We start from the raw sequence: 18,910 nt of genomic DNA on the forward strand, positions 1-18,910 counted from the left end.
AATTCAATATTGATAAGCCATAAATGCTGATTATGCCTAGCTTGATCTATTTATTTGGGGTTCCCTACTAGTCACAAGCAGCTGAATAAATCAAGGTTCTGCACATTTATTTCAAATTGATAAACACTTTAAATTGTCAGAACTTACAATACAGTGCCATAGCATGTTCACCTGTAAACAACTATAAGATAGAAAAAATACTACAAATACTGCATTTTGAATCATTTTTGTAGTTCACATTGACAGGGAAGTTGGTCATATCGAGAAAGTTGCACTCTGTAAAACCACAGTCTTAAGTTTGGGTTGAGGATTCGTCCAAAATAGAGACGAGGAAGTGAGAAAGAGACTGCCAGAAAGCCACGGTTTTATTCTCTGCACTCATCAGAATCAATTAAAATCCATTCGGCATGTGGAAAGCACGAGTCGTTTTTTTCTGCATGTACACAGGTGAGTGGTAGTGATCACTTTACATCAAAACAACAGCATCTTGATTTTAAAACTGTCAGCATCCGTGTTGGGAAAACTACTTTAAAACTCTAGCTTGCCAAGCCTAGCATAGGCTAGTTCTCGTTCAAGTACAGTCGAGCTTAAAAAGTAAAGCTACAAAAGACCTAATCTACTAATAAACCTAATTACTTTTATTGCTATAATATATAGAACAAAAAATGAGGATCTCGTTTGGGGTGATAGCATGTAACACCATTTGAACAGATCAATTTACTCTGAATATCACCATTAAAAATAGCTAAAGCATATTATTTTAACATTCAGTTATTATTATTACATCTTTAAACATATTTGAAATTATAAGAATATTAATTCATAAATAAATATAAATTTGTATATCGCTTCAAAAAATATTAAAAATCATTTTGTCTGGATTGGTTGAACTGTATAATCTGATTATAGTAAAAACAGATTCAGTAAAAAGAATTAAACTGCTTCAGATGACTCGAAAAAAAAGAGATATCAAGCTTAAAATCCAGTTATTTTCACATCAGTTTGCTTTGCTGTATAAAGTGGAAGAACAAAAACTTTATATTTAGCCACGTGACTCTTGGAAAAAGTGGATTCTTGCCTTCAAAAGTGCATTAGTCACATGTATCTAGGCTAATTGTGTTGCTAATTGCTAGTTAGTTGTTGGAAATAAGTAACATTGTCTGCTGCTTATGTGCTTTATGTCTGTGTATTACATAAATCATGATTGAAAATCTTTAAAATACTTTAAAATGTCATTTCATTTCTTTTCCAGCCTGTCTACTGGATGTTAGCTGTGCTAAGATTGGATATGAGGGGAGCCACGTAACTTTTAAAGCCATTTACCCACCGGACTACGAGACAAACACCAAGTACTTCGGCAAACCTGACGGTGTCTTCTTTGAGAAACTGGTTGAGATGTCTCATCCCAACAGGTGGGTGAAACAGGGGCGTTTCGCTCTATTCGACAACACGTCCGCATGTGTCCTCACCGCCGACATCTTGAAACTGGTCGTGGAGGATTCTGGCTACTACTCGTTCGGTGTGGATATTAAACTGATGCCTGATCTGACGAGTGATGAAATACAACTGACTGTCATTAGAGGTGACAACCCTTTAGCATGTTTTTAATAGGCTCTGTTTTTTTCCACACACACACACACACACACACACACACACACAACTGAATGCAGAAGTGAATGTGGCTGAAGGAATGAATCGCGATAGTTTCACGTTCCTTCTTCTCTGCACAGGTGAAGCACCAACACCAGCACCGACACCAGCACCGACACCGAAAGGTACCACAGAAATGCAGGAGAGATCATACAAAAGCTATATACAATATATACTCAATATGTTATTATTGCATAATGCTTTATAATGTATTACAATAGTGAGGTGCAGATATCTGGCACTATTTGCACCAAGTAGCATCAACAGCATAACTACTATTATTGCAAAGAAAATACTCATATTTTTACATAGTCTAAATAGCATCTATCGCTAAGAAAATATGCTATTTTCACTTAGTGCAAATATAGCTGCTTCCTATCATAATCATCTCTGTCCTGATGTTGTGTTTTAGTGATCGTGTCACTGGGTGACTAATCCGAGCGGAACTTTTTTTTTCTCCGGGCGGAACTAAAGTGTGGGAAATATTTCCGCCCGGACTAATTTAAGTGAAACACGAGTTCGGTTCCGGTTGGCCCAAGGCAGGGAATTATCCAAGATACACGTCAGGTGTGGGAAGAGGACGTGTCGGATATCGATTGGAGGATCGGGAAGGAAGCAGCGATATAAAAGGGGTTGGTTTATGAACAGGAAGGGAGGAGTTTGTTTCGCGGTGTTCCACACGATACGGAAGTGGCTGGTGTGGTGTGGATGTTGTGATTTACGGGCTGCAACGGAGAACCCAAGGAAAAGGGAGATTGGAAGTGCGGAGGAAGATAAGTGATCAACCTTTTGTATGTTGTGTTTACATCTTATTGTGGATTGAATTGAAGGAGCGATCCTATGTTTGGAAGGCCCCTGAGTGAAGGAGATCATTGAACTCGTATTGGGAGAGGATAACACTGTGTACTGGTGGGTGAAGACTTTATGAACATTCCTTGTATATTGTGGATAGTGGATGACGGATGTGGAGGGAGATTAACTGCCTTGAAGAAAGGGTTCCGACTGCATATTTCTCCGTAGCAGTGGGTAATTCACCCCCCCTCCCCCTCTCTTGTACTGATCTAATAACCTTCAGTGCTTGTGTGTTTACTCAGTGTTGATAGTAGTGCCTTGTGTTGGAGATCGCTGGGAAGGTCGGAGAGGCTCCGGTGTACGATATATACGCCAGCTGTGGTTTGCCCCCTGCCTATGTCCATCTGACACGCCCCGCCAGGACTCTGAGCCCGAAACGGGACTACACCACGGATCTTCTTTCACTGAGTGTGTGGAGTGCGGTGAGTGCTGCTGTATTGAAGTGTACACACGAGAAGAATTGTAGTGCCTTTGTGGTGTGTGGTGTTTGTCTGTGGCTGTGTCCCCGGTCGTAGGAAGAGCCCTGACAGAGAGGAGCAGTGTATTGGTGGCAACCACAGCCTTTACTTTAAGTAAGCTGGAGCTTGGACGTGTTGGAGGCGCCCCTGGAGGAGGTTGGATGACGTCGCCCACACAGCGATCTCTGTAAGCTTTTAAATCAAAGCCTTACCTTTTCATCCACGTGACGTTGTGTCATTGGCCTTGTCAGCAACCACCGGCTTTGTGCGTGTCGTCTGTGCTGTCTCTTCGACGAGGGAAGCGAAGGACAGCAGCCGATCCTCCCCCGTGTGTCCCCTTGCCAAGCTGGGTGGGAAGCCCAGTGTTGTTCGCAGTTTCACCTGTAAGGCCCACCAGCCGTCAGTCATCGACCAAAACCCGTATCTGCTGGGAACACCGACCTCTGAATATCTTCAGTGGTGAGTAGCATGTTAACAGCCCAGCCCTGTGAATACTCACCTGTGTATTGAACTTTGTGCTTACCTGAGAGCTAGAACCCCTGCACGCTAACAGCCCAGCCCTGTGAATACTCACCTGTGTATTGAACTTTGTGCTTACCTGAGAGCTGGAACCCCTACACGCTAATAGCCCAGCCCTGTGAATACTCACCTGTGTATTGGACTTTGTACTTACCTGAGAGCTAGAACCCCAGCACGTTAACAGCCCAGCCCTGTGAATACTCACCTGTGTATTGAACTTTGTACTTACCTGAGAGCTAGAACCCCAGCACACTAATAGCCCAGCCTTGTGAATACCCACTTGTGTATTGAATTCTGTACTTACCTGAGAGCTAGAACTCCTGCGTGCTAACAGCCCAGCCTTGGGTTTTGAAGTCCATCCCCCCTCCCCTAGAGCCAGAAAATCCCTGTATGTCAACTGCCTGGCTCTTGCCTTAAACTTTACCTGGAGTGGAGTCGGCTGGAAATTGAGGGCTGAAGTGGAGTGTGCCGAGCAAGGGCTGAAGAGGAGTGTTATTGAGGACTGGAATCCGTATCTGTGGACAGAAGAATAGTACGAGTCATTAGTAGTTTTAAAGTTTCCCCCTCCCCTTTCCCCAAACTTTTAAATAATTAAAATTGTTAAATTTTAATCTTGGTTGTCTGTCCGTTCATTGGGGTGTTGTGGGACCTCCTCGAGGTGGAAGTTAGAGGGAGGAGCGAGACCCGTTAAATGGGTGGTCTGCTTTGACCGGCGACAGATTTTGGCGTAGTCGGCAGGATTCCACCTCGAGTTGAGCGACCGCGGCTCCCCAATGGCGGACGAGGCAGTGCCTGAGGCCCCACCCCGAGTCATGCCCATTTTTCTGGGAGCCCCCTGGGCACCGAAGTATGGAGGGCCGGGATCTGAGATACGGCTGTCGGAATGGAAAGCCCAGGTCGAATATCTGGCTGGGATTCAAGGATTGAGCGCCCCCCAGAAACTGCAGTTTGTGATAAATTCCCTAGAGGGGGAGGCCCGACGGGAGGTCCAGGCTGCCCCAGAGGCGGTTCGAGCTACTGCACAAGCTGTGTTGGACTTCCTCACAGGACAATATGGGGATGCGACCCCAGTAGCGGTCCTTCGGGCCCAGTTTTTCAATTGCAAGCAAGGGCAGCAACAATCCTTAAGGGCCTTCGCACTAAGGCTGCGGGAGCAGTTCATCAGGCTGCGAGAGAAGCGGGACCATGGCCTGGGAGAGGGAGAGACTCTCTTACGAGATCAGTTCCTGTTGGGGCTGCGAGAGGGCCCAGTCCGTCAGAGTCTACGCGTCCAATTTCACAGAGACCCAGCTATGACGTTTGAAGACCTGAGAGCAGAGGCTCTGGCCCTAGAAGCGGATCAGGCGGGAGTGGTGGATTCCCCAGTGTGTGCGGCAGTGAGTGGAGAAGCGGCAGCTGCCTCTGGATCAGGGGATTGGAAACAGGCCTTACGTTCTGAGCTCTTGAAGGATGTCCGAGAGCAGATGGCAGAGTTATCTAAAACCCTCCTAGAAGAGATGCGACGAGGCCCCCAACGCTTACCACCAATGTCACGGGAGCGGTCGCACTCTGAGGGAGGACGAGGTCTGGAGAGACGTCCAGTACGGGAGGCCCGAGCCCGTTTTCAGTGGGACGAACAGGGACGCCCCATTTGTAACCGGTGTGGTGAGCCAGGACATTATAGTCGCCAATGCGGCTCTCGACGGGGTTCCGAAGGGGATTTTTAGGTCGGCCGGCCACTGTGGGTCAAGTGGCTGGGACCTCTGTGAGTGACCCAAATTGGATGAGCGCCCCCAGGAATCAGCTGATCGGGCATAGCCCAGTGGTAGAGGTACGGATCCATGGGGTGAAGATACGTTGTCTGGTAGACACTGGGTCTCAAGTCACCTTAGTCTCAGAGAGCCTGTCCAAGGAGCTGTTTCAGGGTAGCCAGGTACAGGGAACAGAAGCACCCTGGCTGATCTTACGGGGGGCTAATGGACTGGAGATCCCCTATGTCGGATATCTAGTCACAGATTTGGAGATTCATGGAATCACTGTGCCCCAGAAGGGGGTCGTTATTGTCCGAGATCATTGCCTAGGAACCCATAAAGCCCTGTTGGGAATGAATGTAATTGCAGACTGCTGGGAGGAGTTGTTTCAGGCTAGGCCTAAGAAAACCCTACCACCAGCGGAAAGACAAGAATGGGAAAGGATAGAGGCCGATTGTCGTCGGGTACATATGGCCAAGGCACGGAGGAGTCAAGAAGGTATCGGGCGGGTTGCCTGCCGATACGCAGTTTCTATACCAGCAAGGAGTGAGGCCATTGTCTGGGCAAGAGTACCATCACACGAGTGCGGGTCGTCAGGCTGGGTGCTGGTCGAGCCCCATATGGACTGCCAGAGTGTAGCAGTGGCCCATGGACTGGCAGTGGTTCGCCGAGGCCGAGTCCCGGTGAAGATACGGAACGAGAACCCTTACCCCGTCAATTTACATCGTCACCAGCGGTTGGTCCTGGTGACCATGGTGGATGTCCACCAGGTGCGAGAGGGCCGGGAAGTCAGCTTCCGGCAGGTGTGTCCTACGGTCGTAGAAGTGACCTTGGCCCAGACAGACTCGTCCCTGGAACAGATCGGAAATGAGGTGCCTGCTCACCTGGCCAGAGAGTCCCTACAGGGAGAAGGGCTAGAGGAAAGCCAGAGTAAACAATTGCAGGATCTCCTTACCAAGTGGCAACATGTGTTCTCCAGACATGATGAGGACTATGGCTGTACCGGCGTAGTGAAACATCAGATCCCCACTGGCGACGCCCCGCCTAGTCGTGAGAGATACCGTCCAGTACCACCTACTCTGTATTCGGAGGTCCGTACTCTGCTGCAGGGAATGCTGGACAAGGGGATTGTCCGGGAGAGCAGTAGTCCATGGGCGGCCCCGATTGTCCTCGTCCAGAAGAAGACGGGAGCTTGGAGATTTTGTGTAGACTATCGGAAATTAAATCAAGTCACAAAGAAAGATGCTTTTCCACTGCCGCGGATAGAGGACTCTCTTGCCAGCCTGACACGGTCTGTATGGTACTCCACTTTGGATCTTGCGAGTGGGTATTGGCAAGTCCAGGTCGAGGGGTCGACCGAGAGAAGACTGCTTTCACCACTCCCTTTGGGCTTTTCGAGTGGGACCGTATGCCCTTTGGCCTATGCAATGCACCGGCCACGTTCCAACGGCTGATGCAGCGGTGTTTGGGTGGCCAGTTGGTGGACTCTACGCTGGTATATCTAGATGATGTCATTGTCTATTCCCCAGATTTTGAGTCCCATCTGGGGAATAGACAATGACATCACCTAGAGGATGTGTTCCGGGCCATGGAGCAGTATTGGTTGAAGCTGCAGCCAGAGAAGTGCCACCTGTTGAGGAAGGAGGTAAAGTTTCTGGGCCATTGTGTGAGTGCCTCGGGAGTCTCGGTGGATCCCGAGAAGGTGGCGGCTGTGCAGGGCTGGGAGGCGCCGAAAACCGTGAGGCAAGTTCGGTCCTTTTTGGGCTTCGTCGGATATTATCGGCGATTCATCAAGGATTTTTCAAAAATTGCCAAACCCTTAAATCAGCTGTTGGCAGGGACTGGGCGCCCTCGCGGCCGTGGGTCTCCCTCCATTGCTTGGAGCCCAGTGTGTGAATCACCGTTTCAAAGGCTGAAGCAAGAGCTGCTCCAGGCTCCGATCTTGGGCTATGCGGATTATTCACAACCTTTCACCTTGTACACAGACGCCAGCAACCTCGGGCTCGGGGCGGTGTTAGCTCAGCAGCAGCAAGGGGTAGAGCGAGTGATCGCCTATGCTAGCCGAAGCCTCCACCCGGCAGAAAGGAATGATTCGAATTACAGTTCATTTAAGCTGGAGTTGCTGGCTTTGAAGTGGGCCCTGAGTGAAAAATTCAAGGACTACTTATGGGGTGGTAAATTACAGGTGGTAACAGACAACAACCCCTTGGTCCACTTACAGACGGCAAAGCTGGGGGCAGTGGAGCAAAGATGGGTGGCCCAGCTGGCAAACTTTGACTACCAGATCCAATATCGGCCAGGCCGAAAGCACACAAATGCCGACGTCTTGTCCAGACTCCCGGAGGCACAGCAGACGGAGGGTGAACGAGAGTTACCGATAGGCCCGGAGGAAGGGCTGACAGTGGGGGTTGTGGAGGTACCGGGGGCTCCGCAGGAGGCTGTGCCAGTGAGTTGGGGCTGGGACCCGCAACGATGGAGGGAGCGTCAGGAGGAGGACCAGGATTTGAGAATGCTGGGTCATTGGTTAAGACGGAGGAGGGGGCCAACGAAGGTGGAACGGCGAGCCCAGACTCACAAGGTGAGGAAGCTGCTGGGGCAGTGGGCACGCCTTGGCTTGAGGGATGGGGTGATGTGCAGGACGATAAAAGACCCGAAGTCGGGAGAGGAGGTCTGCCAGGTGGTGGTGCCAGGAGGCCAGGTGCAGGCCTTGTTAGAGGCCTACCATACACAATTGGGGCATCAGGGGAATGAGAGAACGTTGTCGCTCTTGCGGAGACATTTCTACTGGCCCGGGATGGAGGCCGCTGTGAGTTTGTTCATTCAAGCATGCCCTCGATGTACCCTGTTTAAGGCTCGGAAGGAGGCGAAAGCCCCGATGGTTCCGATACAGGCCAGGGGCCCATTGCATATCCTGGCCATGGATTATCTGACCCTGGGCAGGCCAATGGACCGCTACCAAAACATCTTGGTGGTCACCGACCTGTTTACCAAGTATGCTTGGGCCATCCCGACTTTGGATCAGACAGCCAACGTGACCGCCACCGCTTTATGGAGGGCAGTGATTCAGCCTTTCGGATGCCCAGAATTCTTGCACAGCGACCAGGGGCCGAACTTTGAGTCCAGAGTGATCAAGGAGTTGTGTCGGGTGTATGGATGTACTAAGACCCATACTACCCCCTACCATCCCCAAGGGAATGGATGCTGCGAACGCTTCAACCAGACTCTGTTGAGTCTGCTGGGTACGCTGGACCAGGAACGTCAGAACGATTGGGTGAATAACCTTCCTGCACTGGTCCAGGCCTATAACAACAGCGTCCACAGCACTACGGGGTATGCCCCGACCTACCTGATGTTCGGGAGACACGTGCGGTTGCCGACGGACTTGGTATTGGGGGTGGCCACGTTGGATGAGACCTCGAGTTTGACCGAGTGGGTGGGACGCCACCACCAGCGCCTTCACTCCGCCTATGGGGAAGTCTCGGGGAGGATAAATGCGGCCGCAATTAAGAACAAGCAGATGTATGATCGAACGGCCCAAGAAGCCCCGTTGTTACCAGGAGAGAGAGTGCTGGTACGGGACAATCGGCGACAGGGGAAAGGGAAGTTGAGTGACCGTTGGGAGCCTGTTCCATATGTGGTGCAGCACCAGCAACGGCCGGGGCAGCCGGTCTACGTACTTCGACCGGAGGGGAAGGCTGGACCAGAACGGGTATTACATTGCAATTTGATTCGGCCATGCCCGAACTACCCTAGACCTCCCCTAGAGGTGCCACCAGCCCCAACTGTGTGCGCTCCGCCCCTACAAAAATGGACCGTACCCCCCGAGGCTCCCAGAGGCTGAGCCAAGGGGACTGGACCCCGGATCACCACCCAGACGGTCCCAACGAGAGAACCGAGGACGGCCCCCCGAGAGGTATGGGGACTGGGTTGAACAACCACGTTCTAGGGACTAGAACGATTTGGTGGGGGAGGATGTCACCGGGTGACTAATCCGAGCGGAACTTTTTTTTCTCCAGGCGGAACTGAAGTGTGGGAAATATTTCCGCCCGGACTAATTTAAGTGAAACACGAGTTCGGTTCCGGTTGGCCCAAGGCAGGGAATTATCCAAGATACACGTCAGGTGTGGGAAGAGGACGTGTCGGATATCGATTGGAGGATCGGGAAGGAAGCAGAGATATAAAAGGGGTTGGTTTATGAACAGCAGAGCAGGAGTTTGTTTCGCGGTGTTCCACACGATACGGAAGTGGCTGGTGTGGCGTGGATGTTGTGATTTACGGGCTGCAACGGAGAACCCAAGGAAAAGGGAGATTGGAAGTGCAGAGGAAGTTAAGTGATCAACCTTTTGTATGTTGTGTTTACATCTTATTGTGGATTGAGTTGAAGGAGCGATCCTATGTTTGGAAGGCCCCTGAGTGAAGGAGATCATTGAACTCGTATTGGGAGAGGATAACACTGTGTACTGGTGGGTGAAGACTTTATGAACATTCCTTGTATATTGTGGATAGTGGATGACGGATGTGGAGGGAGATTAACTGCCTTTAAGAAAGGGTTCCGACTGCATATTTCTCCGTAGCAGTGGGTAATTCACCCCCCCCTCCCCCTCTCTTGTGCTGATCTAATAATCCTCAGTGCTTGTGTGTTTACTCAGTGTTGATAGTAGTGCCTTGTGTTGGAGATCGCTGGGAAGGTCGGAGAGGCTCCGGTGTACGATATATACGCCTGCTGTGGTTAGCCCCCTGCCTATGTCCATCTGACACGCCCCGCCAGGACTCTGAGCCCGAAACGGGACTACACCACGGATCTTCTTTCACTGAGTGTGTGGAGTGCGGTGAGTGCTGCTGTATTGAAGTGTACACACGAGAAGAATTGTAGTGCCTTTGTGGTGTGTGGTGTTTGTCTGTGGTTGTGTCCCCGGTCGTAGGAAGAGGCCTGACAGAGAGGAGCAGTGTATTGGTGGCAACCACAGCCTTTACTTTAAGTAAGCTGGAGCTTGGACGTGTTGGAGGCGCCCCTGGAGGAGGTTGGATGACGTCGCCCACACAGCGATCTCTGTAAGCCTTTAAATCAAAGCCTTACCTTTTCATCCACGTGACGTTGTGTCATTGGCCTTGTCAGCAACCACCGTCTTTGTGCGTGTCGTCTGTGCTGTCTCTTCTTCGACGAGGGAAGCGAAGGACAGCAGCCGATCCTCCCCCGTGTGTCCCCTTGCCAAGCTGGGTGGGAAGCCCAGTGTTGTTCGCAGTTTCACCTGTAAGGCCCACCAGCCGTCAGTCATCGACCAAAACCCGTATCTGCTGGGAACACCGACCTCTGAATATCTTCAGTGGTGAGTAGCATGTTAACAGCCCAGTCCTGTGAATACTCACCTGTGTATTGAACTTTGTGCTTATCTGAGAGCTAGAACCCCTGCACGCTAACAGCCCAGCCCTGTGAATACTCACCTGTGTATTGAATTCTGTACTTACCTGAGAGCTAGAACCCCTACACGCTAATAGCCCAGCCCTGTGAATACTCACCTGTGTATTGAACTTTGTGCTTACCTGAGAGCTAGAACCCCTGCACGCTAACAGCCCAGCCCTGTGAATACTCACCTGTGTATTGAACTTTATGCTTACCTGAGAGCTAGAACCCCTGCACGCTAACAGCCCAGCCCGGTGAATACTCACCTGCGTATTGGACTTTGTACTTACCTGAGAGCAAGAACCCCAGCACGTTAACAGCCCAGCCCTGTGAATACTCACCTATGTATTGAACTTTGTACTTACCTGAGAGCTAGAACCCCAGCACACTAATAGCCCAGCCTTGTGAATACCCACTTATGTAATGAATTCTGTACTTACCTGAGAGCTAGAACTCCTGCGTGCTAACAGCCCAGCCTTGGGTTTTGAAGTCCATCCCCCCTCCCCTAGAGCCAGAAAATCCCTGTATGTCAACTGCCTGGCTCTTGCCTTAAACTTACCTGGAGTGGAGTCGGCTGGAAATTGAGGGCTGAAGTGGAGTGTGTCAAGCAAGGGCTGTAGAGGAGTGTTATTGAGGACTGGAATCCGTATCTGTGGACAGAAGAATAGTTCGAGTCATTAGTAGTTTTAAAGTTTCCCCCTCCCCTTTCCCCAAACTTTTAAATAATTCAAAATTTTAATCTTGGTTGTCTGTCCGTTCATTGGGGTGTTGTGGGACCCTCCTCGAGGTGGAAGTTAGAGGGAGGAGCGAGACCCGTTAAATGGGTGGTCCGCTCTGACCGGCGACAATCGTCTCCAGCCCGAGCAGTCCTGTGAATATCACAGCACAGAACCGGGCCAAAACTAGAGATCAGGGTGAACCGTCTGTCCGCTGTACACTCTATCATTGATTCAATCCTTCTACTTATTATTTGTTCAATCCACCATTTGTTTATTCCATTTAGTCAGTCTATCATTTGTTCGTTTATTTGCTTTATCTGTCTTCTGACCTCATGCATGCATTTTGTCCTCCATTCTGTCTATCGCTCACCCATTCTTTCATTCAGTAGTTCTTTCATTTGTCTGTTATTTGTACTGTGTTTTGTTCATTCGTTTTCTTGTTTATTCTGTCTATCATTTGTTCATTCTGTAGTTCTGTTATTTGTTTATTCCTTCTGTAGTTCATACTGTTATTTTTTTCTCATTCTGATTGTATGAACATTCTGTGTATTATTTGTTCATTTATTCTATAATTAGTTCATTCGTACTGTATATGGTTCGTTCTTTCTGTCATTTGTGCATTCCGTCATTCACCTGTTCATCTGTTTGTTCATTCTTTAGATCATTCATTCATTATTTAGTTTATAGTGTTTATTGTACACAGATTCAGTGGAATGAACGAAAATCAAAAGAGAGACTGTCCTTGTTCATTCATTCATTTTATTTTGTTTGTTCTGTCATTCTTTACTTTCTTTTATCGATTGTTTGAACGTATTGCTATGTTGTTTTATATTGTCTTATATCGTTCCTGTTAACTTCTCACACAACAGGACTGTCTCTGTTCTCAGATCTTGCTGTTTGTCTCTCAATTTCTCTTCCGCTCTTTGTTTCTGTCGCTCACATAAACTAAATCGTGTTTTATCAGGTGTGTCAGATTGTTTCCCTTTTCCACAGAATCTTACGTCAGGTTGATGACAGTCTTGAGTTTGGTGTGTGTTTGCACACTTCTGGTTGTGTGTCCATTCCTTCTGTTTAAAGCTTTAAAATGGGCCACCGCCTCCAAGCTGTCGGGTGAGACGACTGCATGAGACTTCCTCTTTTATACACAATCATAGCTTTATCATTTATCATGCAACAATTAATACATGCATTTCCTTTCTCCAGTGTCTGTGTCTTATCACACCAGGAAGACATCAGCTCAAGTCGTTGTAAGTCTGTAATCAGTGTTATCACGTTCACAACCACATTAATAGTGATGCTGATAATGGTAACTAATGTCCTCACTGATATGAAAGCTTCCTCTTTACAGGATGAGTATGTGAAAATGAGCTCAGTCGTCTTTACAAACTCACCCACGGCTCAAAGTGATAAAGGTTCGGTTATCCAGGACCTTCACAGGCCTGCAAACACAGAGCCGGTTCCCAGCACAGATGCCTGCTACATGGATGTTGTGCAACCAGATTTGGATCAGATCTACACAGAAATGAACTCTGATGTTGTTCAAGAGTCTGTTTATCAGAGTATTGATCAAATTACTGACTGACCACAACATCCTCATCAACAGCCTATCAAAATCAAAGTTTCTTCACATTTTTCCTGTAACAGTTACAATAAGGTTTCTATCGTTAACATTTGCAAAAAAAATAAATAAAATAATAATAAAAAATCCTGATTTGGTAACATTAACATTTACTAATTAATTAATAAAATGAAATGTTATATCTGTTGGATTCACAACTAATGGTAACAAAGAATACACATGTATTGCGTATTGTTAGTTAATGCATAAAGTAACGTTAACTAATTGAACCTTATTGTATAATGATACCGATTTTCATCAGTTTGTTATGTTGATTTCATGTATAAAGACAAACAATTGAATTGTCTTGAATAAATAAATGTGTCTGAATGAAAACCACAAATGTAGACGTATAGAAATGTGTGGGAGTTTATTGGGACTACAATCACGTTGTGCCACAGGTGCATCACTGCAGATGTCTCAAGATGATGGAGAGACAAAAAGAGAACTAAATACTATCGCACCACGCAGGAGGAAGGCGAAGTGTACCGTGGATTTCGGACAGTTTTTAGCTTTTATAAGTGCTGTGAAGTGAGTCTTTTCAGCATGTGGATTTTTCTATTTTTCCTCTCCCACATCTTCACAGGTGAGTGAACATTCGCTTATCTTTCGTGAGGAAACGAGTAACTAAAGACTGAGGTCCAGTGATGTTTGGACTGACTTGTGTTATTGATTCAGTTGATCATGTGATGTCACATCCTGTCTGATTCCTGATTTCCAGTGGTGTCTATGAATCCTCTTACTGCTCCGGCGGGAGGAGACGTCACATTTCATTGTTCACATCTGGCAGTCGACAGACTTTTAATGGACACTTACACGTATGTGACTCTACATGTGTTTGAGGGTAAGTTATTAATAGATAGATAGATAGATAGATAGATAGATAGTTTTTTTTTCATTGTGAACTCACTTTTTTTAGTAAAAATGTTTGTTTAGAGTTGAAATTGTCCTTTCAGAGGTAGGTTGTAGTTAAAAGTATTTCTGAAAAGTTTGCTTTGCTTCATTTACAGTCAAATATATTAAACATATTTTATTATTCAGATGCTTTGAAAGAATGCATGTTTAAAAAAAGCCATGTAAGTATCCTACTCGCTTCAGACTTGCCGATTGTTTTACTTCTGTTTCTTAAATGTCTGGAAACTTGAATTTCTCACTTATGAAAACCAAAAACAGGAAACGTGATAAACAAAACCCATTTCTTTTATAGCAGCATATTATGTATTCATATTTCTATTATCCAGTCTCTACACTAAGGCCTGCTCCAGCAAGTTCATCCAGATCACCTGCAAAACAAACAACTAGAGATGCAACAGGTTATTTCCATCCATCTATTAATCATTTCTTCCTTACTTAAATTCATATATTGATTCATACTTTTTTTTTAATAGAGAATAAGGGAACATCAATCCCAAAGCGGTCGACTGCAAACTCTTCACCAGAAACCATGCAGAGATCAGCACGGTCTGGTAAATGAGACTTTTTTTAGTGTGCTTGAATATTTATAGTACTACTTGAGAATCAGATAGGAAGGAAAGAAATGTTTAATCTGTGTGCTGGTTTCTGTCCTCAGATCCTCTGGTTTATGTCGGAGCCGGTCTTGGTGCTCTGGTGCTGATATTTACAGTCGTCCTCTTCATATTTATCAAACTGAAGCAGAAGAGACGCTCCTCTGGTTTGACATCGTCTGCACATCGACCTGATTCTCTGACTTATACCTCACCTACTGCCAGTGCACAATCAGACAGTCTGAACTATTCCTCCGGGCAGTTTATCAGAAAACCCAGATGCAGTGTGAAAACCTGTGAGATGTTTGAAATAAATCCAAATGAATGGGCAGAAACAGTTTATTCACCTGTTCGAACTCAACACCAGTCACACATCACTGATCCAAACTCAGTCATCTATTCCAGTCTTTGTAAGGGACTGTAGATTAGGTCGATTTGACAAGTGCACTCTTAATTTAGAGTTTGAATGTCTTTCTATTGTTATCAGTGCTGCACTGCATACAGATAGAGGTGTTTGCTAGAACATTTTATGTGTCTACATGAATATGTTTATACAGTGTAAGTCAGCTAAATGTCCTTCAGGTACATATGGCATTTCCCAACCCTATGTTACAAGGTATTTAAAGGAGAGGTTTGTAATTTCTGGATACTAAAACACTTTCATATCCAGTTAATCTGCAGAAGTAAGCCATACATAGACTTTCAAAATGTGCCTTTCACAAGTTAGAGAGTTACAAACCTGGAGAGTAAACAGATATATGATTGATCATACTCTTGTGTTACTATTATCATTTGGTACTATTATGGTACTATTACTATTATATGACTATTAGCATATTAGAACTTGACTGATTCATTATCATTATTGTCATTTATTGTTTGTTTGATGCAATGACATTCACACATTTTTAAGTGTGAGTGAAGCATCAAAATACTCTCTGAGGGCACATAAAATCATAGTATTGTTAAAAAATTGTATGCATTAGATCTGTTCTGATATTGGTTTGATATGTACAGTAATGTCAAGATATGCTAGGTGTGTGTGTAATGGTAAAAACAGGGAAGGGGAAGAAGAAGTTAAGCATTGCACCATAGACACGTCAGTACGGAAGAAAGAAGCATTTGTCAGTGTTTATGAGTTTTATTTAGACAAAAGGTGATATAAATCCTCACCATGTGGAGCTTTCTTCTTCTCTGGTCCTGCATGGGTATCGGTGAGTTCAGGACGTCTGCGTGTGACAGTTTTGCACTTCTCTAATTTTCCTAATATTTTACAATCAGCAGTCAGCATTTCTTAATATGTTAAATGTGCTAATCCTGTCTAATGATATTTCTGTTTTCAGTTGTTGTTGGCGCCTTAGAAAAAGTCAAAGGACACAAAGGAGGGAGACTTAACATCAGATGCACATATGAATCTGGATATGAATCAAATTCAAAGTATTTGTGTAAAGGCAAGTGTCTGTTTGGAAATAAAGTCATCGTGGTTAAATCAGGATCTCCAGCTGAAGACCAGAGATTCTCTCTGAGTGACGACACGACGGCCAGAGTTTTCACCGTCACCATCACTGACCTGAGACAAGAGGATGCAGGACAGTACTGGTGTGGAGTGGAGAGGACTTTAATTGATGTCTATTCAGAGATTCTGGTGCTGGTTAAACGGGGTAATGTGACTTAAACAAATGGACCTATAGTAGAAATGTACATGAAAACAAGTCCGTAACTGCTCATGCATGCATGAGACTTTTTCATTTAAGGTCATGAATGTGCATGCAAGGTTTAGATGTGTTTTAGAAAGACTGTGCAAGTGCTGGTTACATTGATTGTGTTGAGGTCAAATCGACCTCCATTGGTTTCCATGCAGTTCACCAAAAATCATCATCACTACTTCATCTATTTGAGTTTCACAGTCAAATTACCAGTTGCCACATTGAAAATAAGCAATGGGAAACACATTTTAACCTGGCAAGGGTTAAAAATCATTTATAACTAATTGTAATTATTTGCACCTCAGGTATTACAAGTATTCATTAAAAAAGCAATCATTAATTTTGTGTCTGTGCAGCTAATTTTGAACAAAAATATGGAGGTCAAATTGATCCCAACACAAAGGGAAGAACTTATTTTTGGAGCATATTTTTAAATTATTTATTTTATTTATTAGATATTTTAGACTCTGACAAGTTACAGTAAATATTTATTGTTTTTACATGCCTTGTTATAAATCATATTATGGGCGATATTGCATCATATTGCATGGAAACTAATAATTGTAATGTATTAGTACAACTGAAATCTAGTCTATCTTTGTTGTCGTCTCTTTAGATATTACAACTGAAGGTCCGACCATCCGCCTGTGTTTAATGACAAGCACACGTGTTTCAACCGCTCCTCTGACTCATCAAACCCTGCAAGCACAGACGTCTCCACCTGACTCAGGTAAACACCTCTCCACATCACTCACTGCTCATGTCTCTCTCACATTAACATCTGAACCAGCTTTATTTTGAGTGCTTTATTTTGTCTTGTATTTTCAGGTTCATTTGTCAACATCATCGTCATCACAGCCGGAGGTTTGGTTTTGTTCCTCATCTGTGCTGTGTTGCTTATTGTGGCCATATGGAAGAAAAAGACGTGTGGTAATATTTATGAAGTATATATAAATGAATGAATGAATGAAAATAATAATAATAATTAATTAATGAATGAATTAAATCTACATTTATCTACATTCAGATCAGTCTTATTTTAGTATCACTGAGATACTATGTTTTATTGATATTGTCAATTACTTTCCATTTTTATATTTTCCATTTCCATCTCAGTTTTTAATGTTTTAGTAATGTTGTTGTGTTTATATATATATATATATATATATATATATATATATATATATATATATATATATATATATATATATAATGTTTTTTTTTCCTTTGCAGTTTTTAGTTATTTTATTACATAAAGTTAAACTAAATGAAAATGAGAGATGGTGGCAACTAACTGAAATAAAATATATTATTTAATTATTTATATATTTATTTCAGTTAATGTTTCTTTAACACTTTTTTTAAAAAAATGGGTTCATTTAACTATAATAGCCCTAACTTAGACAACATAGACACATAGAACTTCATAGTCTGTAATGATGGAAAAACAACATAAAGGTACAGGGGTTTGTAAAAAAAAAAAAATGGATTGCAGATTTCCTTTCTGGTCAGATTTTTTTTTTTTTTTTTTTTTTTTTTTTCTGCTGGTCTGAGCAAAACTGTTGAGACAGTCAGTGACTTACTGTCTGGCTAACATGAAGAACTGAAGTCAGTTACTAGAAGTTTTAATAATAAAATAACATGCATCTATCGCAGGTCTGGGTTCCTTCTCCGCTCAAGGGCTTCATCTGACATTCAGAAAAGGAGAAGACGTGAGTCAGGATCATCTTAAAGATTTCAAAATGAATTGCATCATGAACTTTAGTTCTTCTCAAGTCAATGTCAAGGTTCACATTCTTGCTCAATTCTCCCTTCTTTCAATTTACAGAATACTTATGAGACAGAAACCCCAGCTGTCGTCTCAAACTCACACACAGCTCAGAGTAATGCCGGCTCTGCTGAAAACACTGTAGCAGTCGACACAGACCTCGACTTCATGACTGCTGCTGCTGCAGTGAGAAACAGTGTGAATCCAGATCAGATCTGCACAGAACTGACCCCCAGCAGACACAGTCACATTTATCAGAGTCTCACCGCTGCTTCTCTTCAAGAAGAGTCCATCTATCACACTATCCAGCAAACAATGATGGAATAATTTCTTTAGACTTTGGTTGCATCTGAATGTTGCATAAACTTTGAAAATGATACAGTAGCCTTTACAGTAGCAGATAATATTCTAAGTCTAATAAATGTAAAACGGGTGTAAATATGATCACTTTGTCTGTAAAGAGTGATGTTCACTAATTAGAACGTGGCTAATCAGGACAATGACATCATCACGCCACGGATTGACTGATGAAATCACAAGTAAACCAACCGTCTCAAAGCTTGACTGTGACATTAAACACAGCACGCATCTATTATGAAATCATGAAATGTTTGCAAATGGTGCAATTAGAGAAATTATACAGGTATTTTGCCTGGAAACACACTGAATGGTCATCAGTGGAAATGGATTTTGCAGCCAGATGTAGATACAAGATGTATTAGCAGGGTCTAGTTGTTCAAAAGTAATTGGATCAAATTTGGGCTTTCGAATAGGATCAAATCTTGAAAATGGTTTGTTCAAGAGAAAAAAAAAAAAACGATATTCTGAATCGGATTTGATTACAAAATCCAATCTTGGCTTTGCTCTGCATCAAACCGTCATTATGTGTTGTTCAAAATTTTTTAGTAAGATTAAGATTCATTTGATCCAATAAATAAATTATAATAACAAGAGGGTTTCAGCACTACGTGCTTGAATCCCTAA

The 18,910-nt window shown here is 44.5% G+C and overlaps 1 protein-coding gene across 3 annotated transcripts; it reads left to right on the forward strand.

The window, feature by feature from the left end:
* The first annotated feature begins 313 nt into the window (after positions 1 to 313).
* LOC109064264 (CMRF35-like molecule 5) lies at positions 314 to 18,857 on the forward strand. Of its 3 annotated transcripts, XM_019081262.2 has the most exons (9): positions 12,921 to 13,791; positions 14,189 to 14,260; positions 14,336 to 14,413; positions 14,518 to 15,666; positions 15,796 to 16,113; positions 16,775 to 16,888; positions 16,987 to 17,088; positions 17,815 to 17,870; positions 17,987 to 18,857. In XM_019081262.2, exons 4-9 carry the CDS (start codon positions 15,627 to 15,629, stop codon positions 18,251 to 18,253), a joined length of 897 nt encoding a protein of 298 aa, XP_018936807.2. In that variant the 5' UTR covers positions 12,921 to 13,791; positions 14,189 to 14,260; positions 14,336 to 14,413; positions 14,518 to 15,626; the 3' UTR covers positions 18,254 to 18,857. The 3 variants fall into 3 exon arrangements, 2 of the variants coding, with proteins under 2 accessions (XP_018936807.2, XP_042621015.1); XR_006160992.1 differs by lacking the exons at positions 15,796 to 16,113; positions 16,775 to 16,888; positions 16,987 to 17,088; positions 17,815 to 17,870; positions 17,987 to 18,857 and adding exons at positions 314 to 447; positions 1,253 to 1,582; positions 1,731 to 1,775; positions 12,323 to 12,439; positions 12,533 to 12,576 and having other exon boundaries at positions 12,678 to 14,260; positions 14,518 to 15,778; XM_042765081.1 differs by having other exon boundaries at positions 12,921 to 14,260.
* Positions 18,858 to 18,910: the final 53 nt, after the last annotated feature.

Source organism: Cyprinus carpio, chromosome A1 (assembly GCF_018340385.1).
Source record: "Cyprinus carpio isolate SPL01 chromosome A1, ASM1834038v1, whole genome shotgun sequence".
In the NCBI taxonomy this organism is placed as follows: domain Eukaryota; kingdom Metazoa; phylum Chordata; class Actinopteri; order Cypriniformes; family Cyprinidae; genus Cyprinus; species Cyprinus carpio.

Bases quoted from the DNA above. Each gene is read 5' to 3' on its own strand.
- LOC109064264 (XM_042765081.1), top strand. From the start codon at position 15,627: ATGTGGAGCTTTCTTCTTCTCTGGTCCTGCATGGGTATCG. The intron at 15,667-15,795 runs GTGAGTTCAGGA...TTCTGTTTTCAG, and splicing joins CTGGTCCTGCATGGGTATCG to TTGTTGTTGGCGCCTTAGAA. The intron at 17,089-17,814 runs GTAATATTTATG...CATCTATCGCAG, and splicing joins ATGGAAGAAAAAGACGTGTG to GTCTGGGTTCCTTCTCCGCT.